Genomic DNA, 22,227 nt, shown 5'->3' on the forward strand with positions numbered 1-22,227 from the left:
TAATATAACCATCTAAGATTGAGGAAGTCGAAGGAGCTATTTGCTTTAATATTTTATTTTTACGCTCTGAGTAGAATCGCAGAAACTTTATGCGGTACCTTTAAGATATGTCGGAACAACGAACAAGCCGACCGTCGAGCGTGCTATTTAAAATTTTTAGGGTTCCTTAAGTCCATATGGCTACACAGTTTAGGGGCTCATCTGTCACATATTTGAACCCTAATAAGAAGACACTTGAAATTCTTACCTGTATCTGCAGTACCGTTGCAATAACAAGCGATTAAATAAATTTAAAAATAAAGGAGGAATTCCCATCCCACTAATATTATAAATGCGAAGGTTTGTTTGTCTGTTTGCTTGTTACTACATCACGTCTAAACCACAGACCCGATTTACCCAATAACAATTGCTGGTACAATTTGCTTGTAGCATCACCCACGTAAATGATTTTTTCCGAATTGAATACGCTTTATTTAATTAATTTCATCAACTACGTAATTAACATTGACGCCTCGTTATTCGAGAAACTTACTGTGCCCTTTTCAATTGAATTTAATGATCACCTGTCGCCTTCACTAATTTCTATACATCGATTATATATCGGAAGCCAATTATACCTTTACAGCCAGCGATTAATCTCGAGAATTAGGTCACACTAGATTGCCTCGCTTTGTTGATGGCCATTGTCATTTCCGTGGATAGAACTAGGTGTGTCCTATAACTCCCTTGTGCACTAGGCCAATATGTAATAGTCTAGAATTATGTTACGGAAGCGGGAGTGACGTGGCTTACTCACAGAACTATTATAATACCGCTAATCATTATACGAGGGGTAGGTTAGGTATCACAAGTGCGTTGCCGGTCCTTTGAGAGATTTAGGCTTGTTTCTTAAAGATCCCGAAGTAAGTCCTAAGAAGTTGGTTCCACAGTTTAGTGGAGCTTAATAAAAACTTCCGCTTAAAACGGACACTGCTAAATTGCCATCCACCAAGATGGTGAGGATGAAATGATTTACGGCTGCGCGAACCATATGCAACAATTCCAACAATTCATCTGAGCACTCTACAAAATGCAGAGAGATGCTACGTCCCTCCGCAAAGCTACCCAGAGCCGTATCGAGCCGGTAAGAGAGTGCCTAGTTGTCGACAAATCTAGCTGTACGATGGATGCGGAAGAAACTGATACCGGGGTGCTCCAGCCCAGAGAAGGGAGCACTACTCCATAAGCGGCTTAACCTGTGCTTTAAAAACCTGCAGGCCACAGGCAAAAAAATACAATTAGGTATTAAACTAAACTTAGGGATTTTTCAATGTGGTCTTCGTCGCTACCCTAAAACGACTTCTGGCCAGAAGTCGGAGCGCAGGAACATTTGCTGGGACTTGACAGGCATTTGGAGTCTAAATGAGCTGAAATTGCTAGTCCTATGAGACTAGAGTAGGTGGATGGGCAGTTGGGCTCCCAGTAACAGTCCCCGTGCCGCCTCGTGGACGTGCTCGAAGACCTTCTCCGTCGTCGTCTTCTTGTCCAACTGGCTGAATGATAAGAACTTGTACTGATGATTGACTCTGACAAAAGCGAAGTCTAACCGGAAACCTGTGAAATAAAACGTCTGTTATCCCTGAGAACATACCCAGCCAATTTCTCTAAAACGAATTAAATTTGATCCGTTTTATTTTTACATTAAGTCTTTTACTGAACGTAATCGATAGCTCTCGATAGCTCTCGATGGAGATGTCTGGGGAATTAAATTGCAAATAATCCAGAATCTTTTTACGGAAGCAATAAAAGGGTCCCTTTAGAGCCTGTAATCTAATTTTTATTTCGACAAAAATACTCTGTTTTACTTTTGAATTATAGCTTCATCTATTTCCTTCAATTCGTTCTTTTTTAATCGACTTCAAAAAAGGAGGAGGTTATCAATTCGGTTATTTTTTTTTAGGGTTCCTTTTTTTATTCGACTGGATGGAAAACCAGCAAGTGGGTCTCCTGATGGTAAGAGATCACCACCGCCCATAAACATCTGCAGCACCAGGGGTATTGCAGATGCGTTGCCAACCTAGAGGACTAAGATGGGTGACAAACGAATCCCTTCTATTAAGCATCCGCTGTCTGTATGTTTGTCACAGGGCTCTATCGCAAAGAACGTAATAGATAGACAGCTGAAATATACACACGTTATGTGTATATCTTTCCCAAAAAAAATAAGGCGGGAGCCCACCCCGTACGTAGTACGAAAATAAAACAAATTGCGTAAAGTTTATATTTAAAAAAAAAAAACATTTTAAGTAGAAAATTTTCTTTCTGACTGTCCTTTTTGTTGACTGTACTTGCATGACCATCCAACTTACATGTATACCAAATTTCCCACTACTGGAAGGGGGCAAAATTAACTTGCATGATTTGACCTAAGAAACAGGGCGAATTAAATAAAAGCTTGTAAAAATCAATATCTGTTAAGAAATTCTAATGAGCGAATAAAAACACATAAATAAATTATAGCCACATTATTTAAATAAATATTTTTAAAGCGAAAAACCTTTGTAGCCTAATCCACACTATCTAATCCATACTTATATTATAAATGCGAAAGTGTGTGTGTTTGTATGTTTGTCCGTCGCGACGACCGTCCGAGCGACGGATCTACTTGATTTTTGGCGTAGAGATAGTTTATGGGACAGAGAGTGACATACTAATAGGTAGGCTACTTTTTATCCCGAAAAAATGCACAGCCACAGAATAAGTAATAGTGCACAGCTCCCGAGGGAAAAGCGCACGATAACCGAATTCCACGCGGGCGAAGCCGCGGGCAAAAGCTAGTTATAACATTATTCTTGACATGTTTACTAATATACGAGACCATTCAATTATAAACATACTTAACTAAACATTACGTCGCTACAATCAGATTTCACCATAACTTTACCCTAAAGCAACCAGTACCACTACCATGAATTTACAGTGACCGTACTCGATAGCGACGGCGTAGATTATTTATATGGAGGATTGTACAGCGCCTCTACAATTAATTTACGCCGTCGCTATCGAGTACGGTCACTGTAAACTCATGGTAGTGGTACAGCTAAGTGAAAACAATAACCAATGCAATTATGCCAATTACCATAGCAACGGTCATGTGATAACAATGCAATTTATAAAGTATTTGGTCCATGGCCGTTGTCACGTGAGTTTGACGCAGACGCAGTGCTTTGGGAGACGTGTTTTTTTTTTTCGTAATTTACATGCGAAATTTAAGGTATTTCAAATCCTTCATATCTAAGACGGGTTATGAAGACCTATTATTATCATGGACAGGGATGTTTGGTAATCATTCCGATCCTCACTATCGATCTCTTACTACAAATAGCGAATCTGTGTTAAACATGTTAGTTGTGTTCAATACTTTTGTGTGGTGAAAGTCATTAAAATAAAATTGAAGATTGTAGAATGTTGCCTACTCTAAATGACGTTGGTATGAAATTCCCAATACGCACGGAGCCGACATGGTAACTACAACGCGAAACCTCCTATTCTAAGAGGAGGCCTGTACCCAGCAGTGGGACGTTATATAAGATGAGATAAAGATGATGATAATGTTCCGCGAAAGAAACAAAGCAATAATAAAGTAGTTTTGCAGCAAGTAAACGCATCATAAATTTCAACTTTGTGTTCAGCCTCATGTCATACAGATGATAGTTTGACTTATTCCCAGAAGCTGAGCCCAGAAGCTTTTACAATGATAGCAGTAGGAGCATTATTTTTTATTAAGAAGAAAGACTTTTAAAAGCCTTTGAATCACTATCCGGCAAATGTTAAAAAATGTAAGGACTGCAGGCCTCTGTTGCATTAGCGCAAAATTAATTTTTCATGGTTATTATTTTAATTTAATATAAAATTAACAATGGGTCCTATGACAATCGGTTGGGAACAAACATGTTACTGTCGTTTTAAATCAAACATACTCAATAGAGAATATTTAGTCCTAAAATGCTTACAAAGCTCATAAAAACCGTTTTCGCCATCATCATTCATTATTTATAATAAATACCGCCTCGAAGACGTTGACGTCACGTTACGTAGTTTTGTTGACATTGGACTTCCATTAAACTCGAATTATGCAAGAAAACCATTATGATAATTTTTTCTTAATAAAACTCACTTTTTAATAGCCAGTCTAACGGCATTTTAGCAGATAATATGGGTGTAATATCCGCAACACGACCTTGAAATGTTGTGATCGGAAATCAAACCCGGAACGCGTCAAATTTGCTGAGGTAAGTGGATCAATTAGATTTGACGTGGCGAGCTTCTTATTTTTATATTTTTTGTTTTTATCAGCAGTACGAAATCTAAGATTTAAAGTCTGCGTGTCTGTCTGTGACATCGTAGCTGTAAAACGGATGGACCGATTTCGTTGCGATTTTTTACGTGAAAGCATGTTTCTATGCGGTGTAGCCATTTTTGAGATATTTTATTCAACTTTGAAATTACAGAGTCGGGGGGTTCCAACTTTTAAAGTTGGTTAGTTTATTATGTTGATAACGTTTTAAATCGTGATTTTGATGATCTGTAATTAGTTAATTTGAGATCGGTGCCTAGCCCAATACGTGGTACAGTCACCAGCATAAATATCTGCTACAGCGGAGCGTGCAAAAATGTCTGACACGTCCTACCGGCCCTAGAAGTAGAGTCGTAACAGATATTTATGCACGCTTGGTTGTTTACTGTTGATATTGGTGTTAGTGACTGTACGTAGGTAGCCAGATCTATTCCACTCCAAGTACAGTCAAGTGCCACCACTCGAACTACTCAAAAATATGTTGCCACGGCCTTAATAATTACGCCGGAATAAATGGAACTATGAGAACGGAATGGAACCAGGGTACAGTCAGATGCAAAAATATGGACTTATCTTCAAATATGACATGAGTCTATGGTACATATTTTTGAAGGGTTAGATAAGTCCATATTTTTGCATTTAACTGTACCATAGTTCCATTCCGTTCTCATAGTTCCATTACATTCCTGCCACGGTTAGGATCAGGATCGTCAGGATTTATCAGGACATGTTGTTTTCACCACTTCTTTCCATCATACTGTATAAGACGAGGGTAGAAAAAGATGGTGGATAAGATTGCAGGCGCCCATGCGTTGGACCAGGGTTTCTCAAAGTGGGGTACGCGAACCCCTAGGGGTTCGCTATTCGACGGTAGGGGGTTCGCGACAAGGTTTACTGGATGGTGGCTGCAAGACTGGCAAGATGATTAAGATTGGTTTTTGAAGTCTTTTTGTATTTTTTATTTCAACTCCAAATTTGTTACTTATTTGTTTGTTATTTGTTGTTGTTTGTTTCAGTTTGTATTTTCGTTGGCAAGATGATTCTTACCTATACTTGTTACTTTATTGAAATAAATAATATACATTATATTATGATGACAATTCAAATATAAATAAACTTAGTTTCTCCAACAGCCAATTTTATTACTATCTTTGGGGGGGGGGGGTTCGCTGTCGTCTAGAAACTATAACAGGGGTACGTGGAGCCATAAGTTTGAGAAACCCTGCGTTGGACAATACGGCCTCAGGTTAGTGCGGAAATATGAACGTACATTTTTCTAGTTTAAAATCGAACTAAACGTTGTTCTTTAAAAAACAAAATGTACCGGCCACTAAAGTAAACAAATATCTTTAAAATCCAAATATTTGATAAACTCATATTAATAAACAGTCCTTCACCCAGAATGATTGTCAACACGTTGTTTTCTCGAAGATTAGCTAAGACTCCGTAACAAGGCCAAGTTCATTGCAACAGGCGCCAGTCGATTTGTCGTCACTTTCACACTAACATAGGTCGAAAAAGAGGTACGGAGGAGGAACAGTGTATCATGCTAGCGATTCTGAGGTCACAAAATTACTACGTGGCTATAAACAAACATAAACATCTACCTATAAAATGCATGGAAGAATGAGGCCTCAATTTGGTATGTACACAGGTTGGTTTACTAATGTTTCGGCGAAAATTGGTGTGAAGTGTCCCATGATATTTATTTAAATTATTTAGCAAATGATTAGCTCCCAAACTATTTATCATTTTTTTTTATTTGTTAATATAATGGAGGCTTTTGCCCTGCAGTGGGACACATTATAAGCTATTTAAAATGTATATATATATAACTAATAATTAGATAATGCAAATTATTATTATTATGCAAATTATTACCTGGATTTTTTAAAGATGTCATTTATGTTTTCGTCAAATATATTGATTGGCATAGTACCTTAATTTAGCAACATATTGAATGGCATCCCACCTACTTGCCTAGTGGCAGTTATCCTGGCTGCTATAAAAAAACCTAACATCGAAGGCTAAGGCTAAGAGGGAGTTCCCGCCTTAGCCTTCTGAACCTAAACTATCCAAGTAGCTTCTACTCCGAACCGTCTTGATCGCTCGCTCGTACAAATCAAATTGGATTCCAACTTTGCAATATAAAAATTGCCCAAATGTTATTCGACAATTTGTTATTTAATTTTGCCTAAGCCAATCATTTGCTACATAATTATTCGCCAGTGTGATGAAGTAAAATTTTTCAATATAAAAATGTTGCGAAGTAAGAAAAATGCGAAATAAAGTTATGCCACCGAATAGTTTGCCAAATGAAACTTCGGCGAAAGGTTGGTTGCTAAGTGAAATTTGGCGAAACATATTTCGCCGAAAAGGCAGTACACCACACAGGTTGAGTTGACTGTGTGGTAGACAATAAGTATCAAACAATATTAAAACATAAATAAAGAAGAATAGAACGTGTTGATTAGATTATTTCTAACCTATGTACAGTCACCAGCATTAATATCTGCCACAGCAGAGCGTGCAAAAATATCTGACACGTCCTTCCGGCCCTAGAAATAGAGTCGTATCAGATATTTATGCACGCTTGTTGTGTCAGATATTGGTACTGTACAAAGCCACATACCAAACGCCGCAGTTTTAACCGCAAGTTATAGGCTAGTATCCTTAAGGTCTCTGCCCACTGCACGGTATATCATACCACGGCCATAATAGGAACGTATCAGACACGGAATGTAACGCGACACGGACAACGGATGTCAACGGCGTTTTTGACGCTCCGTGCATGGCACGCGACGGCGACGGTTGGTTAAGAAACTTGCTAGTTTCAATACAAAGAATATATTTTTGCCTGACACGTTGCTATTACGGTCATGGTATGATACGGTGTAGTGAGTAGAGACCTTAATAAATACCATTTACAAATGTCATTTGCATTTATTTCAGCAGACGGCAGTAATTACACTGTGCTGTTAGTTCCCGATAGAGATCGACATAATGCCGCCTTGACATTACGCTGCTCCCACGAGATCAAGTTGACGAGATCACAGAATTATAATCCTTTGTTACTATAACCTTCAATGAATCTGAACCTTGCTCCGTCATCACACGTGTAAGACTACTATGACTGTGCGAGATGTTTACGCGCAAATCTGAACTACTGACATGACACAGAGTGCGACGTGCGTGATGACGGCTGGACTTTTTTTTAATAAATTATTTCATTGTTAAAATTAAATCATGTTGTTGATACATTATTTGTGAAATTAAGTACTTATTCATTATTGTAGGGTATAGGTATAAAAGGTACATAGTTAAATTATTTTATTTCATTCATAATTAAATGTAGATACAATTTAAAATCAAGGTACAATTGAGATAAAAACTACTACCTAAAAACTGAAGTACCAACTCTCCTTAATCATTTAACTGACTTCATATCGATTTAACTTAACCGGTAAAGCTAACCCTAAAAAGGTATAGTCAACCAAGAAATTGGTTTACCACCCTAAGGTTTAATGCCATTTGTAACCCTTTAAACGTCAAAGCCTATTTTCACTCAGAAGTCAATATGACAAGCAGCCTTATAGTTTTATTTCTGAAATAGGAACAGTAATTAAAATTAGTAAAGCACTTTCTTGGTCCACCATACCTGACGGTTTCAATCGCATGACAACTTCATGTGTACCGTTAACTAGTTATGTAGCTCGTTAACCAGCCGTTTGAATCAAAAAAGTTAGTGCTCTTAGCTAGGGTGATGATCAAGTATCTAAATGCATCAGAGTTTAATGAGATGGTTATAGTTTAGCCTGTTAGATAATAACTGTTACTATTTTATTTAGTGTGGAAATGGTTCAGTGAGATAGATAAGAATAAAAGCATACAAGCGTCAGACGGCGTAGCAGTTTTGCACATTTGTATTACGTTAACTAATAATTGACACTGGTAATGTCATGCCTGAAAAAAGCGGAAGATAGGGAGACTTGGAACAAGCTGGAGGAGGCCTACACCCAGAGAGGGGTCCAAATCTACGGAAACTAGTACTAAAACAAATAAATAAACTAAGGAATTACTAACAATACTAACAACTTGCTAATTATAATGGAAAAAATAAGTATTGAAACTCCTGTATTTGGAAAATAAAAGGCTTTATTATTATTATTATTAATGTCATGCCTAAATCTGTTTCATTATCCTTCGTTGTGCCGCCCATACTTAAACGAATCCCGAAACCTTTTAACTTTTGGAATCCTTAAAGGCCAATGTGTAGTAGCTCTTAACATTTTGACGCGGTTGCCGTATCTTTCCTTTAATATTCTGAAGAAGTCTCTCGTCTCACCTTTGGATGTTGTTTCCCACGTAGAAGGCCTTTTACATTCTGTAGGGTAAGCGCTACATGTAACGTGTTGCTTGCTGGTTTTGGGAGTAGTTTCTGTGGTAGTGCTGTCTATCTCATTGTTAGTAATGTCTTCAGTTGTAATTTCTTTTGTGCTTGATTCGGCAGTAGTAATTGAAGCAGTAGTGGTGGGAGTGGTAACTGTAGTGGTATCTATGTAACACGTACATTCTCGAACAGGCTCTGTAATTTGCTCAGTAGTTGTAAGCTCAGTTGTAGTTGTAAGTTCTGTGGTTGTTGTTGTAGGTTCAGTAATCGTTGTAGATTCACTAGTAGTTGTAGTTTTAATGGGTGTTTGTCCACATGTACATTCTCGAATATTTATAGCCGGTGTAGTTGTTGGTTCAGTTGATGTAGAGATTAGACTAGTTATAGGGACAGTCGTAGTCGTTACGGTAGTTGTAGCTGCTGTAGTTGTTGTAGTACTAACTTCAGTAGTCGGAAGTGTAGTAGTCACTGGATTTGTTTGCATATTACATGTGCATTTCCTATCGGGCGAAACAGTTGTCGTTTCAATAATAGTTATTGTAGTTGTCGGTAATGTTGAAGGAATTATTGTACTTAATGCAGCAGTCTCTTCTGTAGTAATACTTGAATTTGGTATTACTGGTGTTGTATTCAAATAACATGTACATTTTCCACCCGTTTCATTTACTGGTTCTACATAATTCATAATTCATAATTCATAATTCATAATTCATTTATTTGCAATAAGTGTTGGTTATAAAGGTCTTAAATTTAAAGCAATAAAAAATGTTCACACACTTAGCTAATTATAATAGCATGCAAAATATAAAGTTTATAACCTTAAAATAAAATAAAAATAATGTCAATGTTAGTTATTATGTCTAAGTGAATAATTATGATAAAAATGTCAACTGATCAGATTAAATTTAAATGAGATTAATAATAATTAAATAATTAATTAATTGTATTACAGTTAAAATAATCCGTTATAGAATAAAAACACATTTCTGTCAACCATTTTTTCAATTCGTGTCTAAATTTGAAAATCGGGGTAATGGTTTGTCTCAAACGTTGCGGTAAGTGATTAAATATTTTTATGGACATTATATGACAGTTCTTGGAATATAACGCACTTTTACATGTCGGTAATAGAATTTTCAAAGGATCTCTTGGTCTCAGTTTTGGATTTGCCATAGGTTTTCTGAACCATTGAGGATAGGTGTCTCCAGGATGTATATGCTGGGCAAAGTTAACAAATACAGCCTCCTGAAGAGAGGCCGACATGGTTCCAGAGGAGCAACGTCACAAAGAGCTCTAATACACTTCTTTTGACTGATAAAAGCTTGCTTTATATCAGTGCCGTTTCCCCATATAATTATGCCATATCCAATGATTGAAGCCACATATCCATGGTAAGCTGCAAGTGCAGCGCTTTCACCAGCTATACGTCTCAATCGCCTTAGCGCGTACGTGTACTTTTCTAGTTTTGTACATAAACTTTTAATGTGGGGTTTCCAATTGCAGAAGCGATCAACGACAAAGCCTAAAAACTTAATTTCATCTACTTCTTCAATTGTTTTATCTTTATATTTAATGCTTAGTGTTGGTCTTTGTACCATCTGGTTGCTAAACTGTACACATTTGGTTTTCGAGACATTAACTAATAAGTTATTACATTCTAACCAGTTACTAATACTATTAATAGTAGTATTTATTTTATTCATATATGAATCATTTATTATGTCATTAGAAACAATAACTGAAATGTCATCTGCAAACAATACAATTTTCTCGGAACAAATTTTTGGTAAATCATTAATGTAAATTATAAATAGCAAAGGACCTAACACACTACCTGTGGAACGCCGGTCATGCTAGTCTCCTGGGAGGAAAGATATTTTCTAATAGTTGCTTCTTCGTCAATCCTAGTTATCTCTACACATTGTGTGCGTTTCGTAAGGTAACTTTCAAGCCACGCCAGAGCCGTGCCCCTAATGCCATATTTTTCGCATTTATTGAGCAAAGTTTCGTGTTTAACGCAATCGAAGGCCTTGCTCATATCAAAGAAAAGTCCCGTTACTGATTGTTTTTTATCTATTTTCTCAGTAATTGTTTTTATTAAAGAATAACCTGCTAACGTTGTGGATTTGCCCTTCTGGAATCCATTTTGTTCCTTATCAATGATGTTATGTTTTTCAAGGAAACGTGTGAGTCTTGTATGTAGAGCCCTTTCAAAGATTTTTGAAAAATTTGAGATAAGTGTTATAGGTCGATGATTTCCCAGTTCATTGACATCACCATTTTTGAAAAGCGGCTTTACAATGGAATGCTTTAGTCTTACAGGAAATTTTCCGCATATGAAAGATTGATTTATTAAATATTCCAATACGACAGCCAGCTCTTTGGCACATGACTTTAGAATAAGGGTAGAGACTCCATCAAACCCTGTAGATTTGGTGTTGTTAAGAGATTTAATAATTTTTATTATTTCTTCCTTTGTACATGGGGCCACGAATATACTATGACTTACATTACTTATATGATTAGAGTTCGCGATTTTCCCTGTGCTTTTAGCGATGGTTAAGAAGTAGTTATTAAACATGTTTGCAATTTCTTGGGGGTCTTTAATGACTTTACCTTGAAAGATTATAGAATCGATTCCCTGGAAACTTTTTACATAATCAGTTTTGTCTTTTATGATGTCCCAGGTAGCTCTACATTTGTTTTTTGAGTTTATGATTTTTGTGTTATTTAAATTACGTTTTGATTTTAAAATGCAGGTTTTAAGTAATTTATTATATTTTTTGTATCTTGACTTCTGTTCGTTTGTTCCATTCTTGTAATACAAAAATCTATATTCTCTTTTCTTTAAGCATGAATATTTTATTCCTTGTGTTATCCACCGTGGTCTCTTGTTATTCGAATTTATTTTAATTCTTTGCATTGGAAAGCAAAGATTATAGAAAAGACAGAACGTGTCATGGAAGTTGTTGAACGCAGTATCAATATCAGGTTCGTTAATCACTTCAGACCAGGTGAGGGAAGATATACATTCTGAAAATTTCTGAATATTTACCTTACTGTAGTTTCTTTTATTTATGAACCATGAGCTTGGCTGTTGTTTCAGTATTATATCATTCTGAAACTTTAGAATCTGACAAGTTTCGTGATCTGAAAGATATAAATATTGCACTTCTCCAACTGCATTTTTTACGTTACTTATGATATGGTCAATACATGAACATCCCCGCGTAGGATTGTTCATGTGTATAGTCATATCATAATTTAAGCATAGAGTTTTTAAGTTTCTTGCAGCAGAGTCATCGTCTAATGTATTAATATTAAGATCGCCTGTAATAATTAGTTTTCTTTTATTGTTTTTTGTCAGTTTATAGAGAAGAGTGTCGAGTTTTTTAAAAATATGTCTACGTTTTTCCTATCAGGTACTCTGTAAATACATATTATTATGCATTTGAGATCAGTTACCTCTACTCCACAGCACTCAAATGCCTTTCCATAGAATGTTCATTACATAATGGTAATTTCTTGTATTTAATATTTTTCCTTAATAGGATACAAGACCCACCTCTCTTCTTGTTAGTTCTTGTGAAGAATGAAGCTACATTAAAGTTTTTTATGTTTATGTTGCTTTCACTGCCGCGTTTAACAAAAATTTCAGTAAGACATAATACATTAACAAATTTATTTCTATCTTCCAATTCGTCAATACAGAGTTCTAATTCATCTTGCTTATTTAACAAACCTTGAATGTTTTGATGTAAAACTATAATTTCTGTATTTGGGTTTTTGTATTTGGGTTTGGGTTTACAGGGCGCGAAAAAACTGATTATTTGTCGATTTTGAATTACAACTATCTTTATTCTTTAAATCCTGTTTGATTTTAAAGTAGTATGGAATTGTTCCTTTTTTGTAATCCACTTGCGAATTCGGCGGGCAGGTTTTAGATTGCTGATCTGATTTGCTATTTATATTTCTCATCAAAAACACAAGGTCTTTAAACACAAGACCAAGGCCATGACCATTAATTAATCCCGATCGTTTATTGAAAGTTTCATGAGTATATGGTAGATTTAAATTAGAATCTAAAATATAGGTATATTCGTAATATAAGTTGTCACGATATAATAAGTCATTAAACATTTCAATTCTTCTATTGTACAAATTTGAATAATCATTCAGTTTAAATGTGGGCACACAAATTATGATATTTGTGTGTTGTACATAAGACAGTTGCTCTTTAATGAACATTACTAATTTACGATAATAAACAGTCGTTTCAAAGTCTCTCTCACCTATAAACACAATACAATAGTCGTTGTAATTAAAATCTTTTGTTTTTTCCTGGAGTCCCATAAATAATTGATAGACTCCTCCGTTAGGTATTAGGTAGTGACATAAATTGGTATTAGTACTATTGAATTTCTGCTCCGCTGTCTTCAGGATGTCCTTTCGGCAGCTGATTAGGCAAATTTTCGACTGGGATAATTCTGTTGCTAGAGCAGGTGTTGCCATGGACCTTGTTGAGTGCTGTGCGGCGATGGTTTCATGCTTTTCATGTTCGTTTAGGTTTGCATTTAGATCCGATGTTTCATAATTAATAGGATCTACGCTAGGCGGAAGGTCTAATGAAAGTCTGCCGACCCGAGTTTTCCGCTTTTTTGTGGTGGATTTTTTATTGCTACTGATGGTAATCATTTTGGAGTCATGAGTTGCAGTCGTGGAACTGCAGATTCGTTCTAACTTTTTGATTTTTAGTTCGTGTTCACTAAGTTTTTTCTTTAAATCATTGTTTTCATAGAGTAGAGATTCAATCTCCCTTTCAGCGGAATCGTATTTTTGTTGGAGTGTGATTAATTTTTCTTGAAGTTCGTCTATGTTATATAAGCTTTTTGAGTCCAAATCTGGGCAACTTCTATTTAAGTGTGAAATTTGGGTTATAGAATCCATGGATTGTACATCATCAAAAGAGTTATCTTCATCCGATTCATTTATTTCAGATGGTAAGGAGCTGAAGGAGTTGTCAACTGAAACATTTATAGCATTTATTTTCTTTTTCCTCTGAGTTACTTTGTCAATGCTATTGTTGTGATGTGTTATAATATGCTGTGGTGATGTTTGGGTATAAGATGTATTTTTACTCAATTGAGAAGCAGGCAAATTATCATTTTCCTTTGCAGTGGCTACGTTGACGGCCGTAATTTTGAATAATTCGTCTTGTCCAATTTTAATAGCCTGGCGTTCGTTAGTTGAGGGTGATGGTGTTCGGCATTTGATACATTTCCAGTTTTGTTTGTTTGCTTTTGACATAATTAGAAACCTTTTTAGGCCGACACCGGCACATTCCAAATGAAAGTTATGCTCGCAGACAAAACATTTTATGAATTCTTTACCATTTATTTCTTTATCGCAGTTATGACATTTTATGGTTTTACTTTTTTAGGAGGAGCCATTTATTATTGTTTTTGTGCTGTTATTGCGTAATAATTATGTTTTTGTAGAAATATTTACATACCAGTAGCGCCCTCTATTAGCGATGTTCGTTAAACGTATCCTCTGACTATCCTGTACTACGGTAGTTGTGAGTTCTGTTCTTGTTGTTGAGGGTTCAGTAATCGTTGTAGATTCACTAGTAGTTGTAGTTTCAATGGGTGTTTGTCCACATGTACATTCTCGAATATTTATAGCCGGTGTAGTTGTTGGTTCAGTTGATGTAGAGATTAGACTAGTTGTAGTAGTAGTTATGGGGACAGTCGTAGTCGTTACGGTAGTTGTAGCTGCTGTAGTTGTTGTAGTACTAACATCAGTAGTCGGAAGTGTAGTAGTCACTGGATTTGTTTGCATATTACATGTGCATTTCCTATCGGGCGAAACAGTTGTCGTTTCAATAATAGTTATTGTAGTTGTCGGTAATGTTGTAGGAATTATTGTACTTAATGCAGCAGTCTCTTCTGTAGTAATACTTGAATTTGGTATTACTGGTGTTGTATTCAAATAACATGTACATTTTCCACCCGTTTCATTTACTGGAGCCGAGGAGGTTATCGTAGTCATTTCACTAGTTGTTGTTATGTCAGCATTAGTCATAGTAGTTATTGGCGTCGGAGATGTTATACTAATTGTTGGTGTTGTGGTGCTTGGTGCAGTTGTCTCTTCGGTGGTAATACTTGAAGTTGTCATTACGGGTGTTGTATTCATGTAACAAGTACAGTCTCCACCTGTTTCATTTATTGGAGTCGTGGTCTTCGTAGTTACTTCACTAGTCATTGTTGGTTCAGCCGTTGTAGTAGAAAGAAATGATGCGTGTTCAGTTGTAGTTTCATTTATAATTTGATCAGTAGTTGTTACAACTTCTGTTGTTGTAGTGTGTATAGTACTTATAGTTTTGCTGGTGGGTGCAGTCGTGAGCTTATGCCTTGTGCATTCTGTAACCAGTGACACTGTTGTACTTTCTGTTACAGTTGTCATCATTTCGGTTGTTGTATGTTGATCACATGTACATTGTGGTCCATGTCTTAAAGAGTCAGTACTTGCCACAGTTTTACTTTCAACCAACTCAGTATCTGTTATTGTTAATGATGGAAAAATCATTGTAGTAACAGTATTATTGGAAATAATATATGTTTTGTTTGCGTCAATGAAGGATTTGGTTGTTGAAAAAGCGAAATTTCCTGGAGGTAAAACGGTTTTAATATTATTTGTTGATCTTGAGTAAGTTGTAGAAACGTCTTCAAGATAAGACTCATCATCGTGTTCTTCGTCACCTCTGTACGGATATGTTGAGGTAACATATTCTGGATCGTTCAAAACTGACTCCACATTTGACCTTCTCCCTGACGAAGATGGTGTCGTGATTATATCTGAAGTCTTATTCACATCATCATTGTTAATATTTCTACATTTTTCATGATCAGTCTGGACATAATCTAAAAGTAATTAGTCAACAAATTAATTATTGTTTACAATTATATTCAGACAATGAATTGTGTAACAAACCTGTTTTAAAATCGCAGTTGTATTCTATCATGTCACATTCATCAGGAAACGACCTTATATTTGTGGAGGTTTTATCGAACCCACAAATTGGCACCCAAGTGTGGTTACACATCTCAGCAACAATACAATTGTGTAGTGGCTAAAATGGTTATAAATCCATTATGAATCATAAATAAAAATTTAAATTTCAAATGAACTATCAAATGACATCTTACGGGAATAAAGTGCTGAGACGAAAACCAAATATGAGATAAAACATTGACTGAAAAAATACATATTGTAAATGACATATATCCCAAAAACAATGTAAACCCGGCAACGTGTAAAAAACTAACGAATAATGAACTGTATGATTGTCATCTTCTACTCCTTTTGTGAAATATTTATTTGTTGCTTTAACCATGATGTCTGAACTTCCACAAAAAATTACAGAAATTTAGTATTCAAAAGCATCTGAAACGACTTTTTTACAACCATACGAAATCAATTGTTTCCTTCCTTTATGGTCGCTGTAAAAATACAGTGAAACAAATAATTGAATTGTGTGAAAATTGCGGCACGTGATTTTATACTTTCTATTATCGAATATTATTATCTTTTAATTGTATAAATGTACAATCGTAAAAAATATTTAACTGGCCTTGAAGCTACTCGTATGTACATCCATTTTTAAAACTTACATTTTCTCAGTTTTTTCCACAGTCTTGTTCTATGTATACAGTTATGAAACGAATGCCTAGAGCAAAGCTAGGGCTTAGCACCAGATATGTTGCGAGGGATGTGTTTTTCATTAACCAACGCTTCATTTACAGATCCTCGCACAGCATATCTCTGGTGGAAACAGCTGAGCGGAGCGAGGCGAGGTAAATGAAGCGTTTCTATTGGTTAATGAAAAACATATCCCTCGCAACACATCCTCGCACATCCCTGGTGGAAACGATGCTTAAGCAGGGAAGCTGGCGGCACGAATCACGGCCCCCATTCGCGCTCAGTTTGCACACTCAAACGCTGAGGGCAGGTTTGACCACAAAAATCAATTTTGCTATAAATAATTATATTTCAACTTTGGGGAGGCCTATGTCCAGCAGTGGACGTCTTTCGGCTGACATGATTGATTGATCTATTGTTTTCAACTTTTAGAAAAAATATTTTGTCGTATTAAGTAGGTAAAGCAGAGTTTAGACTTGCAAGAAAAATCGTGAAAGTTGCATTACATTGCGGCGCTCGATTGACCACTACAAACTCGTTGGCTTTACGGCTCGCAAGTAATGCAACTTTCAAGATTTTTCTTGCAAATCTAAACTCGGCTTAAAGTAGAATTAAAATCAAGGTCCTACTTACTTTCTGTTTAATTTATTGTATTAGCCGCCCATAGAGCAAAGGAAAGAAAGCAAGAAAAAAAAATTTATTTGTGAAGACATGCTTTTTTTTAAATAACGTGCATGTCACAAAATGGTCCCAAATCAGCAAAACTGCGATCATTAAGTAAGTAAAAAAGATGCTCGATTACTCACAATATTGTCACATCAGCCAACCTGAACAGCATCAATGCTATTTCTGAAGTCAGCTGCGCTAAAATATTCACGAACGGTCCGTGTCATACTTGGCTGCTGTTACCAACGCCTCCCTTGCAGCACAATTCCGAAATCCGAACACAATCCACCAACAAATGCGCACATTTTCTTAATAATGAAAATAATTTGAAGCATAAAGGTAGGCAGGTAGTCTAGTAGTAGAGTGGGGGTAGAGTAAAGGCCTGGGTATACATTTACACTGAATCATCAAATATTTAAGCATTCAAACATAACAATCTCAATATTCATGCCCATGCGCTAATCATAACGTACCTAACTAATATTATAAATGCTATAACATTATTATTAACATTAATTGGTATGCTATTATATATGTTATAGCTCTGTCTGTTTCTCTATCTGTCTGTTAAATCTTCACGCCAAAACCACAGAACCGACTTCGATGAAAGAAATGTAGATAGTTTGAGACACTGGGAAGAACAGACAATTTTATCCCGGAAAAACTCATAGTCTCTGCGGGAAAGCGATAAATGAATTCTTCGCAGACGGATTCGCGGACAAAATGTTATTACGTAAATCCACTGTCGAAAACCGACAAATTTAATAAAGAAATTCAAAGCGTGTTGATTTGGTCACATAAATGCTCAGGTATCGCTACTATAAAACGTGTTATATTGTCGGCTGTAATCAAAACCTGTTGTTTTTATTCAGTAGTTAGATTGGATTGTAGGGAACTGGCAGATAGGTAGGTAGGTTATCGAGTGGGCTGCCCCAGTTTCGGTTCAATGTCGCCAACAAAGCCCGGCTCGCTCGGCTATTATGTAAAACCTGTAAACTGTAAAGGAATACAGTAGCCAACAAAATAATGGTACATCACAAGCTTTATATATCACATACAGGGTGTAATCGTTAAGTGTAGCCAGGCGATTATTCTGTAAATATAGGTAACAGATGCCAGAAAACTTTAAACTTTTATTAAAAATAACTTTACTAAAACTAAATACTAAGAAATGTTGACAAAAAAAAAATATTTAAGTTTATTAAAACAAAACTTAAAAGTTATTAATTTGATTTTACTCATTGGGTAACGTACTTTCGATATCAGTTTATACTTTTCTGATTTTTCTTATACTTACGGAATAATCGCCTAGCTACACTTAACGATTACATCCTGTATACGATACTCTTCCTTGTTATTAAATTAAATTACTCACTATTACCTGCGGATTCACATGCAAAAAAACCATTAGGGAGATTTCGCAAAAATTCCCATGGGAATTTCTAAAAATTGTATCGTGGGTTATTATTTCATTAACGTTGCATAAGAACACCAGCATCAATTTTCGAGCCTTTTATACTGCCGGTTGAAATTCCGGTTTTGTATCCCGATCCTGTACCTATATCGAAAATAACCTCGACGTTTCGACCACATTGTAGCAGCTGTGGTGAGTCTACTCTAGACCACTGCCACTGCAATGTGGTCGAAACGTTGAGGTAATGTTAGCATTAATTTGTCGCATTTTAATTGCGGTTGTTATAATTTATTTACAGTTAATTGATCAATGACCATAATGATATGGGCCTTCACAAGAAACGGCGGAATCAATCAATTACATCCGTTGATGTATCTCATATACAGTGTTTATTATATATGCGGTCAAAAAAAACTACATCATGTATCAACCAGGGTGGAACGTTTTCATAATCAAATCCGCGATGATCTTTTGGCTCATGTATGGATTACCAACGTGACAGTATCTTTTGTGAAACGAATGTAATATCCTTTCTAAAGTGAAATGAATCATTTGTCTTTTTTTACAAATGGTTCGTTTCACAAATGTTTCATTTGGCTGATTGTATTTTATTCTGAAACTGTGAACTATTCAAAATTTATTTTAGGACGATTGCATAGAACTCTATAAATTAGGTTAGTTTAAAAAAGTTCCCCTTTGTTTCGTAAAAGTGTTATTTGAATGTAGGTACATTTAGAGAGAGAGAGAGAGAGAGAGAGAGAGAGAGAGAAAGAGAGAGAGAGAGACATTATTATTATTATTTTATTTACACATATTCGATACACAGAAAAAACACGTTAGAAAGAAATAATAATTAAAAAACATCGAATAGTATAAAGTAGTATCGAGTAGTATAGTTTTGCTTACAAGTTTACAATTTCCTATGAATAAGCGGGTATTTTTATGAAAACTGCAAAACAGGAAGTCACATGAGATAATTGATCTCCTAAAACAAAAACCAAACGCGCCACAAGAATAACACCGCGGGCAGAAGCCTGTTCTATACAAAACAAGCACAACAGGAAGTGTTTGAGTCTTCGCGGAACTAGGCCGGAAACGGGTGCATGACCTACCAATGTCGGCGCGAGGTGAACGGGTTCGATTCTCGACTCGCCGAATGAGATGAATGACTTTTATTAAAGTATGTAGCTACTTTGTTTTTAATGTTAATTGATCGTTCATTAGACTGTGTTGGCAAGTGAAAGTTATTAAAGTACTGTTGACGACTTTTCGGCAACGATTTTTACTTTTATTTTAAATACACTGTAGCACATACAACTACACTAATATGGTGTTTCAGCTTGTGTCTCGCATTGATGAAGATAAGAAAGTAATTTGAAGAATCTATGTAAAGTACCTGTTACGTCACAGGAGGCGACTGAAGAGCTAGCAATTTGCTCGCGCAAAGAATTAGCTTAGCTATTCAAAAAGGGACGCTGCCAGCATCATCAGCAAGTACCCTGGCTAAGGAGCAAGCTTTTTTTTGTTTTATGTGTTTTTAGAATAGTTGTATTTATATGTAAATTGTAAATAGATAGTAAAGGATTACATTTCTTCGTTCTGCCATCCCGCTGACACTTATATTATTTAATACGAGAGTGGGAGAGGCGGTACGATATGAACTTCGGTTTTTTAAATTTCACAGTAGCCCCCCAGGTCCTTAAAGCAACAGCGAAGTTGTGTTGGAAAACTTTTGTTAAAACCATAAGTTGGGTACCCGTTGTGTGGGACGCATTAACAATCAGTACAAAGATATGCATTGCATATTATGCATATGCGATTGCATTTAATTTGATGTTCCTGTACCACTACCATGAGTTTATACAATACAATACAAAGACTCTTTATTGTACATCAGACATAGTAAGCGATACAGAAAACAGATACACAGAGAAAAAAAATACAAGGTGAGCAATAGGCGACCTTATCGCTTAAGAGCGATCTCTTCCAGGCAACTGAGTTTACAGTGACCGTACTCGATAGCGACGGCGTAAATTATTTGTATGGAGTACAACGCCTCTACAAATAATTTACGCCATCGCTATCGAATACGGTCACTGTAAGCTCATGGTAGTGGCACTGTTTGTATAAAGTTAAACGTTAACTGCAATATTGAGTCGAAAGTTTGGTATATTAACACTGCTTTAACTTCGTTAGACCCACGTTAGGATTTGATCATTAGAATTTATAACTTAATTTCAGTCAAGAAAAGCTGACATTTGTTTCGATGTTTATCTTAAAAGGACGTTGGGCTTTACGAGGATAAGCTAGAATTTTTGTTGTCAGCTCAATAATTGGTAGATTGTCGTCATTAATTTTGTCACAATCGGCAATCAGAAGATGTCCAAAGGTCCAAGGAATACGCAAAGAAAAATATTATTTTTGTCGGTTTTCTTATTAACTTTCTCAGGAAAATACTCAGAATACAATAGATTAAGCATTATAACGTGGGAGTCAAACATCTGTTGTCAGGGAAAATAACCATATCCTGAGGGGAAATGAGTAGGAGCTGTTTTCTGAGAAAAAGCTTAACGGGTAGAAAATGTCGGTATTTAGCGAAACGTGTAGGTTGCGGGGATTTAGCTAGCTTTAATTTGCTATAAGCCGCCACTTAGTTTTTTTACGTAATAATAATAATAATAGTAGACAGACAAGTTGATGTTAAGTGATTACCGTCGCCCCAAAGACATCCGCAGCATCATCGGAACTACAGATGCATTGCCGGCCTTCCAAGAAATGGTACACTCGAACTCGAACCAACTAAATCGTGACCCACTGTGGAACATTTTCGGAAGAGCCGTGGTGGCCGAGTGGTTAAAGGAGCTGTGGCGGCCGAGTGGTTTGACCTATATGGCCTCTCAAACAGAGGATCGTGGGTTCAAACCCTGGCACACACCTCTGAGTTTTTCGAAAGTCATGTGCGAAATTACATTTGAAATTTACCACGAGCTTTACGGCTTACCTGCGAAGCAATTCAATGGTGTGTGTGAAGTTCCCAATCCGCACTGGGCCCGCGTGGGAACTACGGCCCAAGCCCTCTCATTTTGAGTGGATGCCTGTGCCCAGCAGTGGGACGTATGTAGGCTGAGATGATGATGATTTACACTCGCTTTTTGAAGGTAGCCATATCGTAGTTAAAAGTTAAAGCTACAAAAGCTGAAATAAACAAACAGTAGTAGCTATTTAAAGAACTGTATATTATTAGATCAACTGTAATGAACACAGACTTCTAGCTCTGAAAAGCAACGTATACTTGAATGCTAGTTGTAATATGAACATGAAACTTTTCGCCCACCATAAAGTCCCTCCCACGCTCGCTTTTAGCTAGAGACATAAATGAGAGCCTCAGTTATTTTATCCGCTAGTTCAAATTGTTTTACTTCATCTCAAAGACATTAAACAGATTGCGGCGTCACAACTGCAACAAGATTACATTTAATAAGTTTATCTCAATTAGAGACATTTGTATGTAGGCAGAATCGTTGTCGCGAACATGTGCATTACGTAACACCCACGTACGGACCGAATTGATTTTTGTTTCCACCGACGAAACTAGCAAAGCGCATGCGCGAAAATACCACCCACACACCCTAACTAACCCCTGCACACATACAAACTTATCGATTTCTACCTTACAGCAATTTTAGCTCTACGACATAGACTTACGGTCTAGTTTAAAAG

At 36.3% G+C, this 22,227-nt stretch overlaps 1 protein-coding gene and 1 long non-coding RNA gene across 2 annotated transcripts; both read right to left on the reverse strand.

The window, feature by feature from the left end:
* Nucleotides 1-1,467: 1,467 nt before the first annotated feature.
* Nucleotides 1,468-22,025, reverse strand: LOC141439062 (uncharacterized). The gene is made up of 3 exons (XR_012452551.1): nucleotides 21,842-22,025; nucleotides 21,509-21,702; nucleotides 1,468-1,593 (listed from the first exon to the last, which is right to left on the reverse strand). It is a non-coding gene; the product is annotated as an uncharacterized lncRNA (long non-coding RNA).
* Nucleotides 8,061-16,370, reverse strand: LOC141439349 (uncharacterized). The gene is made up of 5 exons (XM_074103635.1): nucleotides 15,935-16,370; nucleotides 15,720-15,858; nucleotides 14,285-15,649; nucleotides 13,019-14,023; nucleotides 8,061-9,398 (listed from the first exon to the last, which is right to left on the reverse strand). The coding sequence occupies exons 1-5, from the start codon at nucleotides 16,007-16,009 to the stop codon at nucleotides 8,533-8,535; spliced, it is 3,450 nt and encodes a 1,149-aa protein (XP_073959736.1). The 5' UTR covers nucleotides 16,010-16,370; the 3' UTR covers nucleotides 8,061-8,532.
* Nucleotides 22,026-22,227: the final 202 nt, after the last annotated feature.

This window comes from Choristoneura fumiferana, chromosome 20 (genome assembly GCF_025370935.1).
Source record: "Choristoneura fumiferana chromosome 20, NRCan_CFum_1, whole genome shotgun sequence".
Taxonomy (NCBI): Eukaryota; Metazoa; Arthropoda; class Insecta; order Lepidoptera; family Tortricidae; genus Choristoneura; species Choristoneura fumiferana.

Bases quoted from the DNA above. Each gene is read 5' to 3' on its own strand.
- LOC141439349 (XM_074103635.1), bottom strand. From the start codon at position 16,009: ATGTCATTTACAATATGTATTTTTTCAGTCAATGTTTTATCTCATATT. The intron at 15,650-15,719 runs GTTTGTTACACA...AATTACTTTTAG, and splicing joins CAACTGCGATTTTAAAACAG to ATTATGTCCAGACTGATCAT. The intron at 9,399-13,018 runs GTGAGAGAGACT...TGAATTATGTAG, and splicing joins CTATTGTATTGTGTTTATAG to AACCAGTAAATGAAACGGGT.